Source organism: Henckelia pumila, chromosome 3 (assembly GCF_033568475.1).
Source record: "Henckelia pumila isolate YLH828 chromosome 3, ASM3356847v2, whole genome shotgun sequence".
NCBI lineage: Eukaryota > Viridiplantae > Streptophyta > Magnoliopsida > Lamiales > Gesneriaceae > Henckelia > Henckelia pumila.
Window position 1 is genome coordinate 116,110,048 of NC_133122.1, and position 27,630 is coordinate 116,137,677.

The 27,630-nt window shown below is 40.7% G+C and overlaps 2 protein-coding genes across 2 annotated transcripts; one reads left to right on the forward strand and one right to left on the reverse strand.

Moving 5' to 3' along the window:
* Window positions 1-16,679: 16,679 nt before the first annotated feature.
* Window positions 16,680-18,422, reverse strand: LOC140889348 (uncharacterized). Its single transcript, XM_073297064.1, has one exon. It carries the CDS (start codon window positions 18,420-18,422, stop codon window positions 16,680-16,682), a length of 1,743 nt encoding a protein of 580 aa, XP_073153165.1.
* Window positions 18,423-21,362: 2,940 nt separating this feature from the next.
* On the forward strand, window positions 21,363-26,303 carry LOC140889349 (uncharacterized). Its single transcript, XM_073297065.1, has 6 exons — window positions 21,363-21,770; window positions 21,912-23,327; window positions 23,429-23,710; window positions 23,807-25,467; window positions 25,574-25,805; window positions 25,935-26,303. Exons 1-6 carry the CDS (start codon window positions 21,363-21,365, stop codon window positions 26,301-26,303), a joined length of 4,368 nt encoding a protein of 1,455 aa, XP_073153166.1.
* Window positions 26,304-27,630: the final 1,327 nt, after the last annotated feature.

Below are 27,630 nucleotides of genomic sequence, written 5' to 3' on the forward strand. Positions count from 1 at the left end.
TACCTAGGGAATCATGGGGCGATGTTGCTAGGCGCTCTTACCATGATTCGATGGGCAAGTCGGAAATTGTTGTTCCGAGTCACAAGGAGTTGTGAGCCCACGGCTAGCTGTATCCCTGAACCATTGAGGGTCACACAGAGTAATGGATTTTTAATCCCCGTTGAGATAGTTAAATTTAAAGAGTTAAATTTAATGAACAAAGAAGTGAGACTTCTTATTTAAGAGTAGAGGAGTAAGATTTCCTAAAATGACATAGGGATGGGCATTTTTGGAAATCACTGAATTCGGATTCAGAAAATTTATCTTGACTTTAAAAGGTGCAGAAATGGTTTCTGTGCACATTGGTGAAATTGGTTTATCAATCTGAGTCACGATGAATTTTATATTAATTTCTGAACATGCGGGCTTTGTTTGTCAGGCTTGAACTTATGACTAATGGGCCCTAAGCTGTTAGCAGCCCACATTATAAATAAGTTATTGCAGTACAGAAATTACAGAACAGAGGTCACAAAATATTTTCGAAAACCCTAGCTGTGTTTTGTAAAGTGGCCGCCCCCCTCCCTCTCTGCTCGAGAAAATCCAGCTTGTGAATTTTGAATTTGCAGTCTGGTTTAACGGATCAAATTCGTTAATTCTCTTCGTAGAAACTTCTGATAGATTTTCTAGTGCAATCTATCAGAGGGATTAAATCTCTGTTCATGGACCTGATTGAAGAACAGTTCGTCCATCAGTTCCTGGGATATACAACAAGAGCAGAGTAATCTGTTGGTGTCCATAATCTCGATTCGAGATTGGAGGTAAAAACTTATAATTGTTATTTAATTTTTACACGCACAATTTAATCGTAAAGTTTTGATACCCATTATGGAATCGTTCCATATAAAAATTTTTAAACTTTCGCTGCACCGGGTATCAATTCTGATTGATCTGATCACCGTTATCCAACAGTGGTATCAGAGCCAGGTTGCTCAGATCAAGCGATTAAATTAATCGATTGTACAAAAAATTTTAAGCCTCGGTTTTTGAAACAAAATAAATTTTTAAAATAATTTTTTTTTTTTCGGGCAAAACCCGGGCAGCGATTGGATCGCTGCCCCGGGGGGCAGCGATGGTCGCTGCCCCGGGGGGAAGCGATGGTCGCTGCCCGGGGGGCCAGCGCTCGGCGTTGCCCAGGGCAGCGACGTGATCGCTGCCCTAGGGGCAGCGACGGGCTGCCCGGCCCGACCCCCTTTGGGGCGCGGGCAGCCCAGGAGCATCCCGGGCGGCCCGGGAAAAAATTAATTTTTTATTTTAAATTAAAATTTTAATATGTTAAAATTCTATTTTTGGTCCGATCGAAAATTGTTTTTGATTGGTCCACGAGGTATCAGATCGAATTGTTCGAGTCCGAAAATTTTAAAATTGATTTTTGGATAAATTTGAATTTTTGGAAAATTTATAGATTTTATCCGTTAAATCAGATTTTATGAAATTAATTATTTTTGGTACAATTGATGATAAGATATGATCTTATGGAAATATTGAGTAAAATATGATTTTATGTATAAAATTGGATTTTATATGTAAAATATGATTTTATTTGATAAAAAGATAAAATATGATTTTGTATGTAAAATAAGATTTTATATATGGAATATGATTTTATCCTTTTCATTTAAATTGCCATTGCATGTTATCCAATAAATTAATTTTGAATTAAATATTATTGGATAAGGATGATCGATTGCCATGACCAATTTTGTAGGTGTATGTTAGGAATTTACATTTGTTTTTATTTTTGTTGGATTTATTAATGGGCCTGGTTTATGGCCCAATATGAATTGTCATATGTAATAAAAGTGGGCCTGGTTTATGGCCCGTTCCCACCCCTTAAAATGTATCCCCTACTTGTCATGGTTATTTATGGTAAATACATTAGACTTAGTGGGAGATGAAGATTTGAAGACGAAGGTGGGCCCAACAGACAATAAAGACTGAAAAAATGTAAATTGGAAGCTCAATGTAATAGGATTGCATTGCATACCTGCATATTACCTAGGATTGGACTTAGACTCGTGATTGGCAACCACGGGTCGATTAGAAATGGAATCGATCATCCTATATAATATATGATATTATAGTTGTATGCATGTTTTAGACAAAATTGTATGAATCCCGCAAGAATACAAATTTTTAAAATGATGAGACAAATTTTCAAAATTAAAATCCCTCATTTTAAATATGATTTAAAATTGATATCAAGATAAATAAAGGAAATTTAAATATTGTTTAAATGTTCCTACCTTCCATCAACGATCAATGCATGAGATGCTACCCGCGGATACGGCCCGGCTCATATTATTGGGGGGGCCCGTTCGTCGGAAAGCTGTACATTGGATCGACACATGTTGTAAGTTGGGTGGAACTCCCATGATCGGCTCATATTATTGGGGGATCCACATGGCGACCGTCCATCACAACTTAATATTGATGGGTCATCTTGACATGTCACAATAAACGTCGTCATATTATTGGGCCCTTATTGGACATGAGGTAAAAATGTGGAGGTTGCTTTGGAAGCAATTGGGCTCTACCTTTTGAAAATTATGGTTGGCTGATATTATTCGGGACCATATTTTGTCAATTGGACTCCATGTTCCCACTAAGGAAAATAGTTTCCCGTTTTCACTAGAGGGTAGTGAAATCGTTAAAATAGTGGGAGTGAGATTCATAAAATAAATTTCGCCTATTTTATGTCTTAGTAAATTAATTAAACAATCACTGATAATTGTCTGTTTCTTTTCAGTATTTCATTAAGATGAATTCGCGCAATCCACTATTCTCTATCCTCGAACAAAATAAACTGACTGGCGCAAACTATACGGAATGGTTCCGTAAGTTGAAGATTGTCTTGACCTCGGAGAAGATTCTCTACGTGTTAGAAAAATCTCCTCCGAAGGAAGCACCAGCTGATGTAAGTCCGGAAGAGTTGGCCAAACTTGATACATGGTGGGACCATGATATCAAGGCCAAATGCTATATGCAAGCCTCGATGTCTGATGAACTCCAGAGGCGATTTGAGGATACCGTGAATGCTGCTGACATTCACGTACAACTCAAGGAACTTTTTGGGGCTCAATCGAGAGCTGAAAGGTTCGCTACTGTAAAAGAGCTAATGACGTGTCGCATGCGTGAAGGGACTTCGGTCCGTGATCATGGGGTACGAGTGATTTGGCTCATACAGAAGTTGGTAACGCTTGATTTGGTGTTGGAGCATGAACTCAACGTGGACTTATTACTTCTATCTCTTCCTTCTTCGTTTGACAGATTTGTGGTGAATTTCAATATGAACAAGATAGAGGCCTCCCTTGAAGAGATGGTCAATATGCTTGTAACATATGAATCCACTTTAAAGAAGGATAAACCGGATTTCTTGGTGGGCTCCTCTTCTTTTGCTAAGAAGGGGCCAAGTACAAAGGGTAAGAAACGTTCTGCCCCACCCAAGAAAACCGAACCTGAGAAGAAGTACAAGACAAAGGCTTCAAACATGGAAAAGTCCAAGGATGTTTGCCATTACTGCAAGAAGCCCGGTCATTGGAAACGTAACTGCAAGGAATATCTAGAGCAGTTGCGAACTGCGAAGGGTATGTTCTATATTGAAATAAATGTTTCACTTAATACTACTTCTTGGGTATTGGATACCCGATGTGGATCTCACATTTGCAATGATTTGCAGGTGATGACAAGAAGTCGCAAGCTTAGAATGGGTGAGACCCAGCTGAGGCTCGGAAATGGTTGTAGAGTTGAAGCTAAAGCTATGGGAGATGTTTATTTAATTTTGCAGAACGGTTTTAAGTTACTTTTGAGAGATGTTTTATTTGTTCCAGATTTGATTAAAAACATTATTTCTGTTTCTATGCTTGATAGAGATGGTTATTCTTGCAATTTTGTGAATGGGATTTGCAATATTTACAAGAATGAATGTTTGATTGGAAATTGACAACTTGAAAACGATCTATATAACTTAAAATTAAAAGACGTTCCAATAAATTATGTTGATAAACCGGTAACAACAAACAAAAGGAAAATCGATAGCCAAAACCCGGCAAACCTTTGGCATGCTAGGCTAGGTCATATTTCCTCAAGGAGGATGAACAAGCTAGTGGGAGAGGGCATGTTTGATATGTCTGATATTAACTCTCTACCTAATTGTGAATCCTGCCTGAAAGGAAAAATGACTAAATCTCCTTTTAAGGGGAAACCTGAGCGTAGTCAAAATCTGTTGGATTTGATCCATACAGACGTTTGTGGTCCATTTAGAATTGGTACTCAATATGGCCACACCTACTTCATTACCTTTACTGATGATTATTCTAGGTATGGGTATTTATATTTAATGAAATATAAGTCTGAAGCATTTGAAAAGTTCAAAGAATTCAAGGCTGAAGTAGAAAACAAGCTAGGTAAAAGTATTAAAGCACTTCGATCGGATCGAGGTGGAGAATACTTAAGTACCGAGTTTTTGGACTATCTGAAAGAGAATGGGATTCTCTCTCAGTGGACTCCTCCTATGACACCTCAGCTGAATGGTGTATCGGAGCGTCGTAATCGAACTTTGTTGGACATGGTTCGATCCATGATGAGCTTCACTGAGCTTCCACCTTCGTTTTGGGGCTACGCGCTTGAAACGGCAGTGTTGTTGTTGAACAACGTCCACACCAAAGCAGTGGACAAAACACCATACGAGTTATGGAATGGAAAAGCTCCTAAGTATTCGTACTTGAGGATTTGGGGATGTCCTGCTTACGTGAAGCAGACAGTGGGAGATAAGTTGGATAGTCGATCCACCTTATGTTATTTTGTAGGGTATCCGAAGAATTCAATCGGATATTATTTCTATCATCCTGCTGAAACAAAGGTGTTTGTTTCAAGGAATGCCACCTTCTTGGAGAAGGAGTTCTTATTGGATAAGAAAGGCGAGATGATGGAACTCGAAGAAATTCGAGAAGAACCCGAAATACAAAATAATGATCCTACACCTCAGGAACCATTGATGCACACGCCTATACCTAGAAGATCCGAGAGGACTTCTAGACCTCCCATTCGATATGGTCTTCTTCTTGAAGGGGGTCAAGATGAACCCGATGTTGGATGTGATCCAAGAAACTTCAAGGAAGCAATTTCTGATGCGGATTCAAATTTATGGCTTGAAGCTATGCAGTCGGAAATAGATTCGATGCATACAAACCAAGTTTGGATTTTAGTAGATCCTCCCGATGGAATTGTTCCAATAGGGTGTAAATGGATCTACAAGAGAAAGCTTGGGCCTGATGGTAAGGTATTGACCTACAAGGCACGATTGGTGGCGAAAGGTTATACTCAAAGACAAGGAGTTGACTATGATGAAACCTTTTCACCAGTTGAAATGTTCAAGTCCATAAGAATCCTTATTGCCATAGCTGCTTGGTATGACTATGAGATATGGCAAATGGATGTGAAGACTGCATTTATTAATGGAAACATTAAGGAAGAGATCTATATGACGCAGCCTGAGGGATACACATCCATGGGAAGCGAGCATAAGGTATGCAAGCTTCAGAGATCAATCTATGGTCTAAAACAAGCATCAAGAAGTTGGAACCAGAAATTTGATGAAACAATAAAGGATTTTGGTTTCATCAAGAACCCGGAGGAACCATGCGTGTACAAGAAAGTAGTTAAGGATGCTGTGACATTCTTAGTACTTTATGTTGATGACATCCTACTCATTGGGAATGACGTAGGGATGTTGCAGTCAACAAAGATATGGTTATCAGGTAGATTCTCGATGAAGGATTTGAGTGAGGCATCCTATATTCTAGGGATACAGATCTATAGAGATAGATCTAAGAGAATGATAGGACTCACTCAATCAACCTACATCGACACCATATTGAAACGGTTTTCAATGGATGGGTCCAAGAGAGGACATCTACCTATGTGTCAAGGAGTTTCTCTATCCAAGTCTATGTGTCCCAAGACTGATGAAGAGATAGAGAAAATGACACATGTACCATATGCATCAGCCATTGGTAGTATCATGTATGAGATGATATCTACCAGACCGGATGTAGCATTTGCTCTGAGTGTCACGAGCAGATATCAAGCTAATCCCGGTCAAATGTATTGGAAAGCCGTGAAGGACATTCTTAAGTACTTATGAAGGACTAAGAATATGTTCATGGTATATGGAGGAAGAGAACTAAAATTGGAAGGCTATACCGACTCTAGCTTCCAATGTGACGTGGATGACTCGAAGTCAACCTCTGGATTTGTGTTCATGCTCAATGGCGGTTCTGTCTCTTGGAAGAGTTCCAAGCAGGACACAGCGGATTCCACCACTGAGGCAGAATACATTGCAGCATCAGCTGCTGCTAAAGAGGCCGTTTGGATGAGGAATTTCGTCCAAGAGTTGGGCGTTATTCCGGAAGTTGTTGGTCCAGTCCCGGTGTACTGTGACAACACGGGTGTCGTTGCTCAGGCAAAGGAACCAAGGTCTCATCAAAGATCCAAACACGTACTGAGGAAATACCACATTATCCGGGAGATCGTGGAAAGAGGAGACATCACTGTCGAAAGAGTGGTCTCTGCAGACAATATCGCTGATCCACTTACTAAGCCCTTGCCAGGACCATTATTTGACAAACATCGCGAAGCAATGGGTCTACGTAGTATGACTAGTTGGCTTTAGGGCAAGTGGGAGATTGAAAGAGTGGGTGCCCGGTGAGCCAACTTGTGGCTAAGGGCTTTGATGACTCTTTGTATATACAATCTTTTGTTTAATATAATTTACACTTTTATTAATGGCAATGACTTTATCTTTCTTCATATTGTTATATTGTGATATACTATTGTTGTTTTGATAAAAACCTTGAATATACTATAGTGTATGTAAGATGTGGTAGTACATGGGGATGTCTATCATGAAACACATCTTATAGTCACTGTATATTCTAAACAGTTCCTAGTCGATTGAGCCGTCCGTTAATAAGGATAAGGATCGCTCGAGTTTGAGACTAGCATTTGCGATGCAGAGTACCACGTTTCATTGGTAAGGAACATAGAGATGTTCGAAGCATGCAAATGGATATTCATACGATGAATGATCGAACTACCCTATCCGGACTTTCCAAGTGGTTATCACTTATCGAGTGGATAAAGTCCGCGATTGTACACCATTAGTCCTTACTACTTGAAATATCATTGAGACTCTATATGCTAGTACTGTGCTTTGACTCGTTTACCGACTCTATTGGGGTCATCAGGTGTCGGGATTGGGTACAGTTACAACACATATAGGAGTCGATGCTTTGTTGTCAAGGATTCACCACATACTTGCGAGTGTGGATATCCTATGCAATCTGAGGAGATATTAGTGTGACGAATCTCTGGCCAGAGTACATGATGTGTTTTAAGAAATGGTTTCTTAGTAGCACATGCGATGTCACTATTTGATCTTCAAGATGTATTGCATAGTTATCGAATCTCGAACGACTCTTGATTTACCAATGGTTGTTGATTCGATCGGGATATATGGATGAAGGGACCGTACTGTACGCTAACCAAAATCTATTGGTTCTTGCAGGCACTATCAGTGATACCTAGGGAATCATGGGGCGATGTTGCTAGGCGCTCTTACCATGATTCGATGGGCAAGTCGGAAATTGTTGTTCCGAGTCACAAGGAGTTGTGAGCCCACGGCTAGCTGTATCCCTGAACCATTGAGGGTCACACAGAGTAATGGATTTTTAATCCTCGTTGAGATAGTTAAATTTAAAGAGTTAAATTTAATGAACAAAGAAGTGGGACTTCTTATTTAAGAGTAGAGGAGTAAGATTTCCTAAAATGACATAGGGATGGACATTTTTGGAAATCACTGAATTCGGATTTAGAAAATTTATCTTGACTTTAAAAGGTGCAGAAATGGTTTCTGTGCACATTGGTGAAATTGGTTTATCAATCTGAGTCACGATGAATTTTATATTAATTTCTGAACATGCGTGCTTTGCTTGTCAGGCTTGAACTTATGACTAATGGGCCCTAAGCTGTTAGCAGCCCACATTATAAATAAGTTATTGTAGTACAGAAATTACAGAACAGAGGTCACAAAATATTTTCGAAAACCCTAGCTGTGTTTTGTAAAGTGGCCGCCCCCCTCCCTCTCTGCTCGGGAAAATCCAGCTTGTGAATTTTGAATTTGCAGTCTGGTTTAACGGATCAAATTCGTTAATTCTCTTCGTAGAAACTTCTGATAGATTTTCTAGTGCAATCTATCAGAGGGATTAAATCTCTGTTCATGGACCTGATTGAAGAACAGTTCGTCCATCAGTTCCTGGGATATACAACAAGAGCAGAGTAATCTGTTGGTGTCCATAATCTCGATTCGAGATTGGAGGTAAAAACTTATAATTGTTATTTAATTTTTACACGCACAATTTAATCGTAAAGTTTTGATACCCATTATGGAATCGTTCCATATAAAAATTTTTAAACTTCCGCTGCACCGGGTATCAATTCTGATTGATCTGATCTCCGTTATCCAACAGTGGTATCAGAGCCAGGTTGCTCAGATCAAGCGATTAAATTAATCGATTGTACAAAAATTTTTAAGCCTCGGTTTTTGAAACAAAATAAATTTTTAAAATAATTTTTTTTTTTTCGGGCAAAACCCGGGCAGCGATTGGATCGCTGCCCCGGGGGGCAGCGATGGTCGCTGCCCCGGGGGGAAGCGATGGTCGCTGCCCGGGGGGCCAGCGCTCGGCGTTGCCCAGGGCAGCGACGGGCTGCCCGGCCCGACCCCCTTTGGGGCGCGGGCAGCCCAGGAGCATTCCGGGCGGCCCGGGAAAAAATTAATTTTTTATTTTAAATTAAAATTTTAATATGTTAAAATTCTATTTTTGGTCCGATCGAAAATTGTTTTTGATTGGTCCACGAGGTATCAGATCGAATTGTTCGAGTCCGAAAATTTTAAAATTGATTTTTGGATAAATTTGAATTTTTGGAAAATTTATAGATTTTATCCGTTAAATCAGATTTTATGAAATTAATTATTTTTGGTACAATTGATGATAAGATATGATCTTATGGAAATATTGAGTAAAATATGATTTTATGTATAAAATTGGATTTTATATGTAAAATATGATTTTATTTGATAAAAAGATAAAATATGATTTTGTATGTAAAATAAGATTTTATATATGGAATATGATTTTATCCTTTTCATTTAAATTGCCATTGTATGTTATCCAATAAATTAATTTTGAATTAAATATTATTGGATAAGGATGATCGATTGCCATGACCAATTTTGTAGGTGTATGTTAGGAATTTACATTTGTTTTTATTGTTGTTGGATTTATTAATGGGCCTGGTTTATGGCCCAATATGAATTGTCATATGTAATAAAAGTGGGCCTGGTTTATGGCCCGTTCCCACCCCTTAAAATGTATCCCCTACTTGTCATGGTTATTTATTGTAAATACATTAGACTTAGTGGGAGATGAAGATTTGAAGACGAAGGTGGGCCCAACAGACAATAAAGACTGAAAAAATGTAAATTGGAAGCTCAATGTAATAGGATTGCATTGCATACCTGCATATTACCTAGGATTGGACTTAGACTCGTGATTGGCAACCACGGGTCGATTAGAAATGGAATCGATCATCCTATATAATATATGATATTATAGTTGTATGCATGTTTTAGACAAAATTGTATGAATCCCGCAAGAATACAAATTTTTAAAATGATGAGACAAATTTTCAAAATTAAAATCCCTCATTTTAAATATGATTTAAAATTGATATCAAGATAAATAAAGGAAATTTAAATATTGTTTAAATGTTCCTACCTTCCATCAACGATCAATGCATGAGATGCTACCCGCGGATACGGCCCGGCTCATATTATTGGGGGGCCCGTTCGTCGGAAAGCTGTACATTGGATCGACACATGTTGTAAGTTGGGTGGAACTCCCATGATCGGCTCATATTATTGGGGGATCCACATGGCGACCGTCCATCACAACTTAATATTGATGGGTCATCTTGACATGTCACAATAAACGTCGTCATATTATTGGGCCCTTATTGGACATGAGGTAAAAATGTGGAGGTTGCTTTGGAAGCAATTGGGCTCTACCTTTTGAAAATTATGGTTGGCTGATATTATTCGGGACCATATTTTGTCAATTGGACTCCATGTTCCCACTAAGGAAAATAGTTTCCCGTTTTCACTAGAGGGTAGTGAAATCGTTAAAATAGTGGGAGTGAGATTCATAAAATAAATTTCGCCTATTTTATGTCTTAGTAAATTAATTAAACAATCACTGATAATTGTCTGTTTCTTTTCAGTATTTCATTAAGATGAATTCGCGCAATCCACTATTCTCTATCCTCGAACAAAATAAACTGACTGGCGCAAACTATACGGAATGGTTCCGTAAGTTGAAGATTGTCTTGACCTCGGAGAAGATTCTCTACGTGTTAGAAAAATCTCCTCCGAAGGAAGCACCAGCTGATGTAAGTCCGGAAGAGTTGGCCAAACTTGATACATGGTGGGACCATGATATCAAGGCCAAATGCTATATGCAAGCCTCGATGTCTGATGAACTCCAGAGGCGATTTGAGGATACCGTGAATGCTGCTGACATTCACGTACAACTCAAGGAACTTTTTGGGGCTCAATCGAGAGCTGAAAGGTTCGCTACTGTAAAAGAGCTAATGACGTGTCGCATGCGTGAAGGGACTTCGGTCCGTGATCATGGGGTACGAGTGATTTGGCTCATACAGAAGTTGGTAACGCTTGATTTGGTGTTGGAGCATGAACTCAACGTGGACTTATTACTTCTATCTCTTCCTTCTTCGTTTGACAGATTTGTGGTGAATTTCAATATGAACAAGATAGAGGCCTCCCTTGAAGAGATGGTCAATATGCTTGTAACATATGAATCCACTTTAAAGAAGGATAAACCGGATTTCTTGGTGGGCTCCTCTTCTTTTGCTAAGAAGGGGCCAAGTACAAAGGGTAAGAAACGTTCTGCCCCACCCAAGAAAACCGAACCTGAGAAGAAGTACAAGACAAAGGCTTCAAACATGGAAAAGTCCAAGGATGTTTGCCATTACTGCAAGAAGCCCGGTCATTGGAAACGTAACTGCAAGGAATATCTAGAGCAGTTGCGAACTGCGAAGGGTATGTTCTATATTGAAATAAATGTTTCACTTAATACTACTTCTTGGGTATTGGATACCGGATGTGGATCTCACATTTGCAATGATTTGCAGGTGATGACAAGAAGTCGCAAGCTTAGAATGGGTGAGACCCAGCTGAGGCTCGGAAATGGTTGTAGAGTTGAAGCTAAAGCTATGGGAGATGTTTATTTAATTTTGCAGAACGGTTTTAAGTTACTTTTGAGAGATGTTTTATTTGTTCCAGATTTGATTAAAAACATTATTTCTGTTTCTATGCTTGATAGAGATGGTTATTCTTGCAATTTTGTGAATGGGATTTGCAATATTTACAAGAATGAATGTTTGATTGGAAATTGACAACTTGAAAACGATCTATATAACTTAAAATTAAAAGACGTTCCAATAAATTATGTTGATAAACCGGTAACAACAAACAAAAGGAAAATCGATAGCCAAAACCCGGCAAACCTTTGGCATGCTAGGCTAGGTCATATTTCCTCAAGGAGGATGAACAAGCTAGTGGGAGAGGGCATGTTTGATATGTCTGATATTAACTCTCTACCTAATTGTGAATCCTGCCTGAAAGGAAAAATGACTAAATCTCCTTTTAAGGGGAAACCTGAGCGTAGTCAAAATCTGTTGGATTTGATCCATACAGACGTTTGTGGTCCATTTAGAATTGGTACTCAATATGGCCACACCTACTTCATTACCTTTACTGATGATTATTCTAGGTATGGGTATTTATATTTAATGAAATATAAGTCTGAAGCATTTGAAAAGTTCAAAGAATTCAAGGCTGAAGTAGAAAACAAGCTAGGTAAAAGTATTAAAGCACTTCGATCGGATCGAGGTGGAGAATACTTAAGTACCGAGTTTTTGGACTATCTGAAAGAGAATGGGATTCTCTCTCAGTGGACTCCTCCTATGACACCTCAGCTGAATGGTGTATCGGAGCGTCGTAATCGAACTTTGTTGGACATGGTTCGATCCATGATGAGCTTCACTGAGCTTCCACCTTCGTTTTGGGGCTACGCGCTTGAAACGGCAGTGTTGTTGTTGAACAACGTCCACACCAAAGCAGTGGACAAAACACCATACGAGTTATGGAATGGAAAAGCTCCTAAGTATTCGTACTTGAGGATTTGGGGATGTCCTGCTTACGTGAAGCAGACAGTGGAAGATAAGTTGGATAGTCGATCCACCTTATGTTATTTTGTAGGGTATCCGAAGAATTCAATCGGATATTATTTCTATCATCCTGCTGAAACAAAGGTGTTTGTTTCAAGGAATGCCACCTTCTTGGAGAAGGAGTTCTTATTGGATAAGAAAGGCGAGATGATGGAACTCGAAGAAATTCGAGAAGAACCGAAATACAAAATAATGATCCTACACCTCAGGAACCATTGATGCACACGCCTATACCTAGAAGATCCGAGAGGACTTCTAGACCTCCCATTCGATATGGTCTTCTTCTTGAAGGGGGTCAAGATGAACCCGATGTTGGATGTGATCCAAGAAACTTCAAGGAAGCAATTTCTGATGCGGATTCAAATTTATGGCTTGAAGCTATGCAGTCGGAAATAGATTCGATGCATACAAACCAAGTTTGGATTTTAGTAGATCCTCCCGATGGAATTGTTCCAATAGGGTGTAAATGGATCTACAAGAGAAAGCTTGGGCCTGATGGTAAGGTATTGACCTACAAGGCACGATTGGTGGCGAAAGGTTATACTCAAAGACAAGGAGTTGACTATGATGAAACCTTTTCACCAGTTGAAATGTTCAAGTCCATAAGAATCCTTATTGCCATAGCTGCTTGGTATGACTATGAGATATGGCAAATGGATGTGAAGACTGCATTTCTTAATGGAAACATTAAGGAAGAGATCTATATGACGCAGCCTGAGGGATACACATCCATGGGAAGCGAGCATAAGGTATGCAAGCTTCAGAGATCAATCTATGGTCTAAAACAAGCATCAAGAAGTTGGAACCAGAAATTTGATGAAACAATAAAGGATTTTGGTTTCATCAAGAACCCGGAGGAACCATGCGTGTACAAGAAAGTAGTTAAGGATGCTGTGACATTCTTAGTACTTTATGTTGATGACATCCTACTCATTGGGAATGACGTAGGGATGTTGCAGTCAACAAAGATATGGTTATCAGGTAGATTCTCGATGAAGGATTTGAGTGAGGCATCCTATATTCTAGGGATACAGATCTATAGAGATAGATCTAAGAGAATGATAGGACTCACTCAATCAACCTACATCGACACCATATTGAAACGGTTTTCAATGGATGGGTCCAAGAGAGGACATCTACCTATGTGTCAAGGAGTTTCTCTATCCAAGTCTATGTGTCCCAAGACTGATGAAGAGATAGAGAAAATGACACATGTACCATATGCATCAGCCATTGGTAGTATCATGTATGAGATGATATCTACCAGACCGGATGTAGCATTTGCTCTGAGTGTCACGAGCAGATATCAAGCTAATCCCGGTCAAATGTATTGGAAAGCCGTGAAGGACATTCTTAAGTACTTATGAAGGACTAAGAATATGTTCATGGTATATGGAGGAAGAGAACTAAAATTGGAAGGCTATACCGACTCTAGCTTCCAATGTGACGTGGATGACTCGAAGTCAACCTCTGGATTTGTGTTCATGCTCAATGGCGGTTCTGTCTCTTGGAAGAGTTCCAAGCAGGACACAGCGGATTCCACCACTGAGGCAGAATACATTGCAGCATCAGCTGCTGCTAAAGAGGCCGTTTGGATGAGGAATTTCGTCCAAGAGTTGGGCGTTATTCCGGAAGTTGTTGGTCCAGTCCCGGTGTACTGTGACAACACGAGTGTCGTTGCTCAGGCAAAGGAACCAAGGTCTCATCAAAGATCCAAACACGTACTGAGGAAATACCACATCATCCGGGAGATCGTGGAAAGAGGAGACATCACTGTCGAAAGAGTGGTCTCTGCAGACAATATCGCTGATCCACTTACTAAGCCCTTGCCAGGACCATTATTTGACAAACATCGCGAAGCAATGGGTCTACGTAGTATGACTAGTTGGCTTTAGGGCAAGTGGGAGATTGAAAGAGTGGGTGCCCGGTGAGCCAACTTGTGGCTAAGGGCTTTGATGACTCTTTGTATATACAATCTTTTGTTTAATATAATTTACACTTTTATTAATGGCAATGACTTTATCTTTCTTCATATTGTTATATTGTGATATACTATTGTTGTTTTGATAAAAACCTTGAATATACTATAGTGTATGTAAGATGTGGTAGTACATGGGGATGTCTATCATGAAACACATCTTATAGTCACTGTATATTCTAAACAGTTCCTAGTCGATTGAGCCGTCCGTTAATAAGGATAAGGATCGCTCGAGTTTGAGACTAGCATTTGCGATGCAGAGTACCACGTTTCATTGGTAAGGAACATAGAGATGTTCGAAGCATGCAAATGGATATTCATACGATGAATGATCGAACTACCCTATCCGGACTTTCCAAGTGGTTATCACTTATCGAGTGGATAAAGTCCGCGGTTTTGGTTGTACACCATTAGTCCTTACTACTTGAAATATCATTGAGACTCTATATGCTAGTACTGTGCTTTGACTCGTTTACCGACTCTATTGGGGTCATCAGGTGTCGGGATTGGGTACAGTTACAACACATATAGGAGTCGATGCTTTGTTGTCAAGGATTCACCACATACTTGCGAGTGTGGATATCCTATGCAATCTGAGGAGATATTAGTGTGACGAATCTCTGGCCAGAGTACATGATGTGTTTTAAGAAATGGTTTCTTAGTAGCACATGCGATGTCACTATTTGATCTTCAAGATGTATTGCATAGTTATCGAATCTCGAACGACTCTTGATTTACCAATGGTTGTTGATTCGATCGGGATATATGGATGAAGGGACCGTACTGTACGCTAACCAAAATCTATTGGTTCTTGCAGGCACTATCAGTGATACCTAGGGAATCATGGGGCGATGTTGCTAGGCGCTCTTACCATGATTCGATGGGCAAGTCGGAAATTGTTGTTCCGAGTCACAAGGAGTTGTGAGCCCACGGCTAGCTGTATCCCTGAACCATTGAGGGTCACACAGAGTAATGGATTTTTAATCCTCGTTGAGATAGTTAAATTTAAAGAGTTAAATTTAATGAACAAAGAAGTGGGACTTCTTATTTAAGAGTAGAGGAGTAAGATTTCCTAAAATGACATAGGGATGGACATTTTTGGAAATCACTGAATTCGGATTTAGAAAATTTATCTTGACTTTAAAAGGTGCAGAAATGGTTTCTGTGCACATTGGTGAAATTGGTTTATCAATATGAGTCACGGTGAATTTTATATTAATTTCTGAACATGCGGGCTTTGCTTGTCAGGCTTGAACTTATGACTAATGGGCCCTAAGCTGTTAGCAGCCCACATTATAAATAAGTTATTGCAGTACAGAAATTACAGAACAGAGGTCACAAAATATTTTCGAAAACCCTAGCTGTGTTTTGTAAAGTGGCCGCCCCCTCCCTCTCTGCTCGGGAAAATCCAGCTTGTGAATTTTGAATTTGCAGTCTGGTTTAACGGATCAAATTCTTTAATTCTCTTCGTAGAAACTTCTGATAGATTTTCTAGTGCAATCTATCAGAGGGATTAAATCTCTGTTCGTGGACCTGATTGAAGAACAGTTCGTCCATCAGTTCCTGGGATATACAACAAGAGCAGAGTAATCTGTTGGTGTACATAATCTCGATTCGAGATTGGAGGTAAAAATTTATAATTGTTATTTAATTTTTACACGCACAATTTAATCGTAAAGTTTTGATACCCATTATGGAATCGTTCCATATAAAAATTTTTAAACTTCCGCTGCACCGGGTATCAATTCTGATTGATCTGATCACCGTTATCCAACAGAAATATCTTCTCCAACTTACAAAGAATTATCGGTATCTGCTCATGCAAGCGCGTCATGTCACTCTGTTTAATATTACGAGCAGTTAGGTCTGCGAAAAATAGACTTAACTCGGTCAATGCCTCCCAAACCTCTCTGGGTAATAACTCCTTGAATGCAATGGGTAGTAGTCGTTGCATGAATACGTGACAATCATGACTCTTCATACCAAACATCCGCAATTTGTTCATGTTAACGCACCTAGACATGTTCGAGGCCTAACCGTCCGAGAAACAGACATCCTTAAGCCATCTGCAAAGAACCTCCCTCGCACTACGCTCCAAAGTGTAACTAGCCTTGGGATGTCTACCTTTAGACACGTCTGGATGTAACTCAGTTATGATACGCATTTCAACCAGATCTGCCCTTGATTTTGCATTATCTTTCGTACGTCCGGGGACATTCATGATTGTTTTGAAAACATTGTCAAAAACATTCTTCTCGATGTGCATCACATCCAAATTATGTCTGATCAGATTAGTACGTCAATACGGTAACTCCCATAAAATACTGAGTCTTTTCCAACCACATCTTGCCAAATGACATATCTCTCTGTTTTGGATCTCTGAGTCGACATCGTATGAAGGTATAAAACCATAAGCATCTATATCATTTAGAAGCTCGGTTCCTATTTTGATGGCGGGAGCAGGATGCAAAACAATTCTTCCTCGTACAAACATGTTTTTCTTGCGCCGTAGTCGGTGATAATCGGGCAAAAACTTCCTGTGGTTGTCGAACCATGATGTCTTACCACTGTGCGCTAGTGTGAATGCTTCCGAATCAGACATGCAATAAGGGCATGCTTGTTTTCCAGCTGTGCTCCAACCGGAAAGCATCGCATACGCTGGGAAATCACTTATGGTCCACATCAATGCTGCTCTCATCGTGAAGTTAGTCTGCGAGTGTATGTCGTATGTGGCAGCACCATCGTACCAAAGTTCTTGAAGCTCGGCAATCAATGGTTGCAATAAAACATCGAGCTTATCCTTTGGGTTACTCGGTCCAGGTGCGATCACAGAGAGGAACATGACCTCATCTTTCATATACATCCAAGGTGGCAAATTGTACGGGGTTAAAATGACGGCCCATGATGAGTATTTTTGTCCTGGTTGGCCAAATGGTTGGAACCCATCTGTTGAAAGTCCTAACCTGACATTTTGGATTTTTGCAGCGAACCACGGGTGTGTTTCATCAAAATGACGCCATGCCGGAGAATCAGATGGGTGTGTCATTGTCTCCATGTCAAAATGGTGGTCGTGATGCCATCGCATATGAGAAGCAGTCGCGGTGGATGCATATAACCGCTGGAGACGAGGAGTGATGGGAAAATAATACATCCTCTTATACGGCGTTTGTTTCTTATTATTTTGGATTCCACGCCGACGAGACGGTTTGTAACAAGGATGTTCACAAATCTTGCATTCGGATAAGTCTGAATCTGTACCCCAGTAAATCATGCAATTGTTGTTACAAGAATCAATTTTCTCGACGGGAAGACCTAGTTCTTTGATGAGCTTCTTTGTCGAATAAAAACTGTCAGGCATGTGGTTATCAGCTGGACATAACTCTGACATTAACTGGACCATGTCGTTGAAGTTTCTTTCTGACATGTTGTGCTCATGTTTCATCTTCAATAACCTCGCAAGGACAGACAACAAAGAGTGACCGTGTGGATTTCCATCCCAGATTTCTTTCTCCGCAGATTTTATGAGCTCGTATAATCCTTTGATGTAATTGTTGGGGCTTTCTACGTGATCGATATTGGGGTCTACATATTGCGACGGACCTTCTTCCTGATAATCTCCAGGTATTTCGTGACCAAGATTTTGATTTGTAAGGAAATACTCTTGATCATGACTATGAAAAATGTGATCTGCATGTATGTTTTCGGATTCCCAATGCCTGCTCTGAGACCATGAAGACAACGGCACATCTGGATTGGTATTTGGAAAATTTGGATGAATATACTCTTCTCCGTGAAGATGCCAATTGTAATAGTTCGGTACAAAACCAGATCGACCTAAGTGCTCCTTCACTGTGTTTTCATCTAAGAATACTTTGTTCTGACACTTTTTGTGATTACAAGGACAACGTACTTTACCCGCTGATAAATATTCAACATGACTAAGAGCAAAGATCATGAAATCCTCTACACCATTAATATACTCGTCAGAAATATAACCATTTTGTAATCTACGATACATCCATCCTCTATCAGTGTGATTCATATTTTCCTACAGTAAACAGAAGAAAAAATACGTAACATATTAATTATCTTACAATTATATTTTTATAATTAAATAAATGCATCTGTCTCATACAATAATTATTACAAAAGAAATAATTATCATGATAGTCTACAACATATCTGTATTTTCACAAATAGTCTTGTTTAACAAATTATACAATATAGTTTTGATAAAATATAATATATCATGCCAAACAATATATGTTTTACAAATATAAATATAATCATATTTTTTGTTACCATAATGCCAATTGAAAATCTGCCCAACTAAAATGTCATGTTCATAAGAATAATTAAATTAATTAACATAACAATAAAATAAATTAATTTTACGTCACATTTAAAACATAAATTAATTTGAAATAAAGTTTTATTACAAAAATTATAACCGTCAAAATAAAATATAAAAAATTAATAATGATAACTAAAACGTAAATCGTATATTCTATAATAATCTGAACAATTTTTTAAAAATGTATTTGAATATCCTTAATCAACATTAATAAAGCAATGTAAATAATAAATCTATCGATCAAGAGACAAGCCATATTCATCAAGAAAGAAATATAAAAAATATAAGATGCAAAGTGAATTAAGAAGCTGAAAATAATTTTGTAAGTGAAAGAAAGCTAACACGGCGACGAACGATGGCTGTAGAAATTGGATTCTATGGAATAAATTCTAAAATAAGAGAAATTGGTACTAAAAGAAAGGCCCAAACAAGAGGATTTCGGAACAACTCTCCGATCTAAACTTCGATCACCGACGGATTTTTTATTGACGGTCAAAACCAATTTTTAGCGGTCAGAATAGGTAAAGAAAAGAAAAAATAACGATCGGGAGAGATGAAGTGGGTGTATATAAAATGGTTATTTAGCCACACTTTTTAAAAACGTGGCTACTTTAGCCACGTTTTATTAAAACCGTGGCTATTTCAGCCACGCTTTATTAAAAATCATGGCTAATTCAACCTCGCTTTTTAAAACCGTGGCTATTTCAGCCACGCTTTGTCAAAAACCGTGTCTATTCTTAGCCACGCTTTTTTAAACCGTGGCTAACTTTAACCACTGTCAGAATAAAACGTGGTAAATTTTAGCCATGGTTTTAAAAAACGTGGCTATTTTGGCAACGCTTTTCAAAACCGTGGCTAAATTAGCCACGCTTTTTACAAACCGTGGTTAAATAACCACGGTTTTATAAAGTGTGGCTAAATTTAACCACGCTTTTTAAAAAACCGTGGTTAAAGTAGCCACGGTTTTTAAAACCGTGGTTAAAGCCCTTTAACCACGGTTGATAGAAATGCGTGGCTAAAATAGCCACGTTTTAAAAAAGCGTGGTTATTTTTGCTACGGTTTTTAAAAAAACGTGGCTAAATGTAACCACGATTTATTTAAACCGTGGCTAAATCAAGGCTTTTTTTTGTAGTGTTTAGGTAGTAACTAACCCACTCTTGGAAATTTATCTAGAATTCTTTAAAATTAAATATAACTATACATTTCAACTTAAATGTGTGTTGATGTAGATTAAATTATCGTGGGGTTGAGTTGATGTTCATTCTAAGGCATGTCATCATTTCCGTCTAAAAAACTTAGCCCCGCTCAATTGCTCAACAGACAAAACGCTCAGGAGTTTTTGGTGGGGATGAAATAGTAATAAAAAAATATTACTTTTTAGTTTTAGTTTTAGAATATTGAATTGATGAAATGCTTTTGCCTTTATTTTATAGATTTTTCCTAATATTCAGTCCATTTTTTTACAGCGATGAATTTACGCATATTGTTGTCCGTGTTTTTATCATTACCCTCACGTTCCCATTCCTTCCATGTTCTTTATTTTTGTAATATCTTTAACTGGGATAAGAAAGCAAATATTGGTATTTGTAGTAGAGCAAGATATGTTTTATTTCATTTATTGCACACCATTTATTTGCATATTAATTTGCTTCCATAATAATGCCTACATACCTGATATCCGGAGAAGGAAATCACCTCAGCTCATCGATGACCCTAATATAAAAGGAACATCCCTAATCAACCAGAACCGGGTCGGAAGCTCAGCTCGGGAGCTCGGAGCTCGGCCAAGCTCCCCCACCATAATTCCCAGCTCGGGTCGGGAGCTCAGCTCGGGAACTCGGAGCTCGGCCAAGCTCCCCCACCATAATTCCCAGCTCGGGTCGGGAGCTCGGAGCTCGGCTAAGCTCCCCCACCATAATTCCCAGCTCGGGTCGGGAGATCAGCTCGGGAGCTCGGAGCTCGGCCAAGCTCCCCCACCATAATTTCTAGCTAGGTTCGGGAGCTGGGGGCTCAGCTCAGCACCAATATTAGTAGGGAGTTAGCTTAGTAAATGGGTTCGACAACCTTGGTGAGCTAGTTAAGATGTTAGGATCAATGTTTAGGGCGAGTTCAGGAGTTTAGTAATAACTCACTCGCCCCTTTTCATATGACCCCCGGGGGAGCAACAATATAGAGTCTTGGTGATGACAGGTCAGCTCGGATAAAATGTACATGTCGATATTTTCACAGGTCAAGCTAGATTCAGACGAGATATCCGCCTATATATTCGGGATTGCAATCTCGGGATTCTCGGGTTCCTGATAAGGAAGGTAAGCGTAAGATTCAGAGTCATCTCCTATAAATACCAGGTTCACTTTCATTATTTGAATCCTAATTTTTCACTCGTGTACACACACCACTCTCTATATTTCGCTATCCTAGCATCTGACTTGAGCGTCGGAGGGGATACGCCGGAACACCTTCCGGCCCCCCCTTTAATACTCTTGTTCGTGATTTCAGGTCAGCAACTGGTCATCATTTATTGGAGGAGTTTTGTTAGCGCGGCTAATTAGCTCATCCAAGAAGATCACTTTATTGAGGTATATCAATTGGCGCCGTCCGTGGGAAATTTAAGCTAAGGCGTAGATATGGCGGGAAGAGGAAGAGGAAGAGGGAGGGGAGGAGGAAATGTGGCAGACATGACTGTAGATCAGCTCAGCCAGTTCATCACTCAAACGGTGCAAACAGCCATGGGTCAGAATCCACCACCTCCTCCCCCTCCGCCCGGAGGTCAGCTAAACCAAATGGATGCGATGTGGGAAGAGATCAGGAGATTGGGTCGGCAAGTCGGAGGTCGGCCTGGGCCGATACAGAGAGAAAGCCCTTTTGCTCGGACTATTTTAGATGAAGAACTCCCTGCGAATTTTAAGCAACCCACCTTAGGGGAGTATGATGGGAGCTCAGATCCGGAGGAACATTTGGGAAGGTTTGAAAATGCAGCCCTGTTGCACAGATATACGGATGCAATTAAATGTCGGGTCTTCCTCACCACTCTGGTGAGATCAGCTCAGCAATGGTTCAACCTTTTACAGCCTGGTAGCATTTGAAGTTTCAATGACTTCAGCTCAGCCTTTTTACACCAATTTGCGAGTAGCAAAAAATATTTGAAGACCTCTCTTAGTTTGTTTAATCTGAAGCAATCTGAGGTGGAACCTTTGAGGGAGTATGTTCAGCGCTTCAATACAGCAGCTTTGGAAGTACCTGCGGCCACTACAGATACCTTGGTAAACTCTTTCACTCAAGGGTTGAGGGGAGGAGAGTTTTTCAAATCTTTGGTCAAGAAGCCTCCTTTGACTTATGATGAGCTCCTTAGTCGAGCTGAGAAGTATGTGAATTTTGAGGATGCACAGAGGCAAAGGAGACATGAAGGAATGTCTGGGAGTAAGCCAAGTACCAAGATAGGAGCAAAGGTAGAAGGGAAGGCAGATGTTGGAAGAAAAAGGGTTGCGGAAGAGATGAACAGGGCTAAGGGACCCTACCCTTACGTACCACTCTCGGTAAGCCTGGAGAAGGCAATGCAAGTCTGTGAGGATAGGCGAGTGCTTGTGAGGCCTCGAAATGCTGAGAAAGGCCCGCGGTTACCGCCATCCGACAAGTTTTGTGACTTTCATCAGGAGTATGGGCATATCACTAATGACTGCCAAACGCTAGGCGAGGAGGTGCAGAGAATTATTTCTGAGGATGCTCGACTCAGGGCTGAGCTGACTTGGAGGGAAAATCCTCCTCGCCAAGGCCGAGCTCCTCAATGGAGGGATCAGGGAAATGAAGTAAGGGGAAACCAACCTGATCATCAAAGAAGAGCTCCACGAAATGGTCAGGAAGATAGGGTTGAGCAAATTTCAAATCACCCTCATAGGGGCATGATCAATATGATTTCAGGAGGCACTACAGATGATGATTCAAGAAGGGCTCGCAAAGCTCACGGGCGCAGATTGGAAAATTTTGAGGTAAATTCTCATCTTAGCTGTCCTACTGATCCGAACATTAGTTTTGGAAGGGAAGATTTAAAGAATGTGGTGGTACCTCATAATGATCCGTTATTGGTCACCTTGACCATAGCCAATTATGATGTGGCTCGCATCTTTGTTGATACTGGTAGCTCAGTAAACATTATCTTCAAAGAAACCCTTGATCAAATGAAGTTGGAAGGATTTGAGTTGGATCCAATCACCACGGAGTTGTATGGGTTCACGGGTCATGCTTTGCAACCGTTGGGACAAATAGTGCTCTCATTATCTCTTGGAAATGGAGAGCAGAGAGTAACCAAAATGGTTTGCTTCACCATGGTGGATGCACCATCCTCTTTCAATGGAATATTGGGGCGCCCTGCCCTGAGTGATTTCCGAGCCGTGGCATCCACCTATCATCAGAAGTTGAAGTTCCCAAGTGGAAGAGAAGTGGGGGTTGTTCGGGGTGATCAGAAGGCGGCTCGGTTGTGTTATGTGAATGAAGTGAAGATTTATGCAAAGAAGAAGAGAAGGGAAGTAGGAATGGTTTCAGTAGGTCGGACATTGAGGGTGTTTGGTCAGAAGGTGCTTCTGATGCTGAAGAAGGTAATGAGAAGGTGGAATTAAGCCCTGAGGCTCAGATTGTTAAATTAGCTGCTGATCTCGTCCCATCAGTGAAGCAAAGATTGGTTGACTGCTTGAATAAGAACAAGGATGTTTTTGCTTGGTCTGTGTCAGAGCTCAAAGGAGTTAGTACGGAAATTATGGTTCATCGACTCAACACTCTTGTGGGAGTGAGGCCGATAAAACAGAAGAAGAGACACTTTGGACCAGAAAAGGATAGGGTTATTAAAAAAGAAGTGGATAAGCTCCTTGAGGCAGGACACATTAGGGAAGTGCAGTTCCCTACTTGGTTATCAAATGTGGTCTTGGTCCCTAAGAGCTCAGGAAAGTGGAGGATGTGTGTCGATTTCAGAGACTTGAATAAGGCATGCCCCAAAGATTGTTATCCACTGCCTCGAATCGATTAGTTGGTTGACTCTACGGCAAGTCATCAGTACTTATGCTTCATGGATGCATATCAGGGGTATCATCAAATTCCTTTGGCGGAGGAAGATCAGGACAAAGTAAGTTTCACTACCTCTCATGGAACTTTTTGTTACAGAGTGATGCTTTTTGGTTTGAAGAATGCAGGGGCCACTTATCAAAGGCTCATGGACAGAGTGTTCGCCTCCCAAATTTGCAGAAATGTGGAAGTTTATGTGGATGATATTCTGGTGAAGTCTCAGGATGATGTGGGATTGTTGGCCGACCTTGAGGAGACTTTCTCGACTTTAAGAGCTTATCAGGTGAAAATTAATCCAAAGAAGTGTGTATTTGGAGTTAGGGGAGGTAAGTTTTTGGGGTACATGGTTACTGAGAGGGGGATAGAGCCCAATCCTGAGAAGGTGCAGGCTATCCGATCCATGTCTGCTCCTCGTAATCTCCAAGAAGTTCAGAGGTTGGCAGGAAGGATAGCAGCCTTGTCTCGATTTATATCAAGATCAGCTCATAGAAGTCTACCTTTCTTCAAAGTGCTTCGTAAAGCCAAGAAATTTGAATGGGATGATGAATGCGGGAAGGCATTTGATGACCTAAAAAGCTATTTAGCCGAACTGCCTGTGTTGGCTAAGACAATTCCTTGTGAACCATTGTACATCTATTTATCAGCTTTGGAAGAGGCAGTCAGCTCAGTACTTATTAGGCAGGAGAGAGCAGCTCAACACCCTATCTATTTCTTTTCACATGCCCTTAAGGGTGCAGAACTCCTGTATTCGGAGGTGGAAAAGCTAGCGTTGGCCTTGGTTATGACAGCAAGGAAGCTCAGACCTTACTTCCTATCACATCCTATTGTGGTACTGACCAACAGCCCTATTGGGAGGATATTGACTCGAGTTGATATTTCGGGAAGATTGGTGAAATGGACTACGGAGCTCAGTGAGTATGACATCCAGTATGAACCAAGGTTAGCCATTAAGGCTCAGGCGTTGGCAGATTTTCTGGCCGAAACGAGACATGTGGAAGCAGAGGATTTGTGGAAAGTATATGTTGATGGATCTTCTAATAATGAAGGATGTGGAGTGGGGGTGTTTTTGATCTCTCCTCGTGGAGATGAGATCAGATTGGCAGTTAGGTTGGATTTTCGAGCTTCTAATAACGAGGCAGAGTATGAGGCTGTGTTAATCGGTCTCCGAGCAGTTAAGCAAGCTGGGGCAGCTCGGGTGCATCTCTACTCTGATTCACAGTTAGTAGCTCAGCAGGTTAATGGAACGTATGAAGTGAAAAATGAGAAGTTGAAGGAATACATAAGGGCAATAGAGGAAGCTCGGGGCCTCTTTGATGAAGTAATGTTTGAACAAATTCCGAGAGAGAGCAATGAAAAAGCAGATTATCTTGCCAAGATGGCTAGCTCACTTCATAACTGGAAGAACAGAGACGTAGTTGTGCATGTGGAATTAACACCTTCTACTGAGCTCACACCATTAGCTCAGGAAGAGAGTGACTGGAGAAGAGAGCTCTTGGAATACATGGAGAAGGGCGAGTTACCAAAAGATCCAAATAAAGCATATCGGTTGAAGCAGAGGAGTCTCCGCTTTGTGGTGGTGGAGGGAGTTCTTTATAAGAGGTCATTTTCTGGACCTCTTCTCAAGTGTTTAGGCCCTAAGGAAGCTCATTATGTCCTGAAGGAATACACGAGGGTGTTGTGGCAATCACTTGGGGTCTTATTCTCTTGCCCGTAAGGTTCTCTTAGCAGGATATTTTTGGCCTACTATTTTAAAAGGTGCCATAGCTTTGGTGACTTCTTGTGACAGTTTTCAGCGACATAGCAGACTTCAGCATCAGCCAGCAGCATTAATGAAAGGAATTATTGCAGCGTGTCCTTTCGATCAGTGGGGAATGGATATCGTGGGTCCTTTCCCTCCAGCTCCAGCTCAGAAGAAATTCTTGTTGGTCGCTATTGATTACTTCTCTAAGTGGGTGGAGGCGGAGGCTTTGGCTCGAATTACGGAAGGGAAAGTGCTGAAATTTCTATGGAAGAATATAGTATGCAGATTTGGAGTACCCAGGAAGCTTATTTCTGATAATGGGAGATAGTTTCAAGGGGCTCGAGTGCAAGCTTGGTGTAAAGAAATGAAAATTTAGCAACACTTCACCTTTGTCCATTATCCTCAGAGTAATGGTCAGGTGGAGGTGACTAATAGGTCTTTGGTGCAAAGCTTGAAGACGCGTTTGGGAAAAGCCCAGGAAAATTGGGTGGAAGAGCTCCCTAGTGTGTTATGGTCATATCGTACCATACCGAGAATTGGGACTGGAGAGACTCCATTTAGTATGGTGTACGGAAATGAGGCCGTCCTGCTAGCAGAAATTGGAGAAGAGTCGGCTCGGATCATTTTCTATGATGAGGAAAATGGAGAAAGGAGAATGGAAGACCTAGACTTTTTGGATGAAAAGAGAGAAGCTGCTGCTATCAGAATGGAGGCATACAAGAACAGGATAGCTTGGTCCTATAATCGTCGGTGCGTAGGAAGGGTTTTCAGGTAGGATATTTGGTGCTCAGGAGAGTTCAGGAGGTGGTTGTAGGGAAGCTCGACCCTAAGTGGGAAGGACCATACAAGGTGGTGATGAGGCTCAGTTCGGATGCTTACTACCTGTAAGATTTAAAGGGAAAGATGATGAAGAGGCCTTGGAGCGCTTACAATTTAGGAAAATATTATTCTTAATGTTGCAAGTACAATTTTCCTTTAAGTTGTAATTCATGCAAGCTACATTATATTTTTATCTATGAGCAGTTACTTTTTCGGAAATATTGATGTAAATTTGTCTCAACTCATCACCTTAGTCACGCCTCCTAGGCCCCTGACTTTGGTTCAGCTCATCGCCTTAGTCACGCCTCTTAGGCCCCTGACTTTGGCTTAGCTCATCACCTTAGTCACGCCTCTTAGGCCCCTGACTTTGGTTCAGCTCATCGCCTTAGTCACGCCTCTTAGGCCCCTGACTTTGGCTCAGCTCATTACCTTAGTCACGCCTCTTAGGCCCCTGACTTTTGTTCAGCTCATCGCCTTAGTCACGCCTCTTAGGCCCCTGACTTTGGCTCAGCTCATCACCTTAGTCATGCCTCTTAGGCCCCTGACTTTGGTTGAGCTCATCGCCTTAGTCACGCCTCTTATGCCCCTGACTTTGGCTCAGCTTACTACCTTAGTCATGTCACCTCGACCCTGATTTTTGGGCTCAGCTCAGTTACAGCACTTTGATTTTAGCCCTTAGCCCATTTTAGATACTCAAGTATAAATGGTGTTAGCAGGTTAATTAAACACACACTTGGTAATTATGAGGAGTCCCTTCACATTGCTCTCATTTAGATGAGCTGGGAATCAGGGCAATTTGGTTTGGGAGCTCGGGAGCTCGGGAGCCCATTTAGGCGATCTGAGAACATATGTCAGGTCAAGTCGGAAGTTTGGTTACGGCAGCTCAGCTCAGCTCTGGGAGCTCAGCTCCGCTACGGAAGTTAAGCTCCGTCCAATGCCTCCGGGTGTTGGTTTATTTTTAAATAAGTGCTTTGCTCCCCTTAGGGAGTTCAGCTCAGTCAACTGCCTCAGGATGTTGGTTTATTTTTAAATAAGTGCTTTTCTCCCCTTAGGGAGCTCAGCTCAGTTCAACCCTTTCGGGTGTTGGTTTATTTTTAACTAAGAACTTTGCTCCCCTTAGGGAGCTCAACTCAGTTCAACACTTCTGGGTGTTGGTTTATTTTTAAATAAGTGCTTTGCTCCCCTTAGGGAGCTCAGCTCAGTTCAACCCTTCCGGGTGTTGGTTTATTTTTAACTAAGAACTTTGCTCCCCTTAGGGAGCTCAGCTCAGTTCAACACTTCTG

What these genes read in the sequence shown, in the direction of transcription:
- LOC140889349 (XM_073297065.1), top strand. Translation starts at nt 21,363, where the DNA reads ATGGCGGGAAGAGGAAGAGGAAGAGGGAGGGGAGGAGGAAATGTGGCA. An exon ending in GGGTCTTCCTCACCACTCTG is followed by an intron (nt 21,771 to 21,911) that starts GTGAGATCAGCT and finishes TTTAATCTGAAG; the next exon opens with CAATCTGAGGTGGAACCTTT. An exon ending in TGCTTCTGATGCTGAAGAAG is followed by an intron (nt 23,328 to 23,428) that starts GTAATGAGAAGG and finishes TGCTTGAATAAG; the next exon opens with AACAAGGATGTTTTTGCTTG.
- LOC140889348 (XM_073297064.1), bottom strand. Translation starts at nt 18,422, where the DNA reads ATGAATCACACTGATAGAGGATGGATGTATCGTAGATTACAAAATGGT.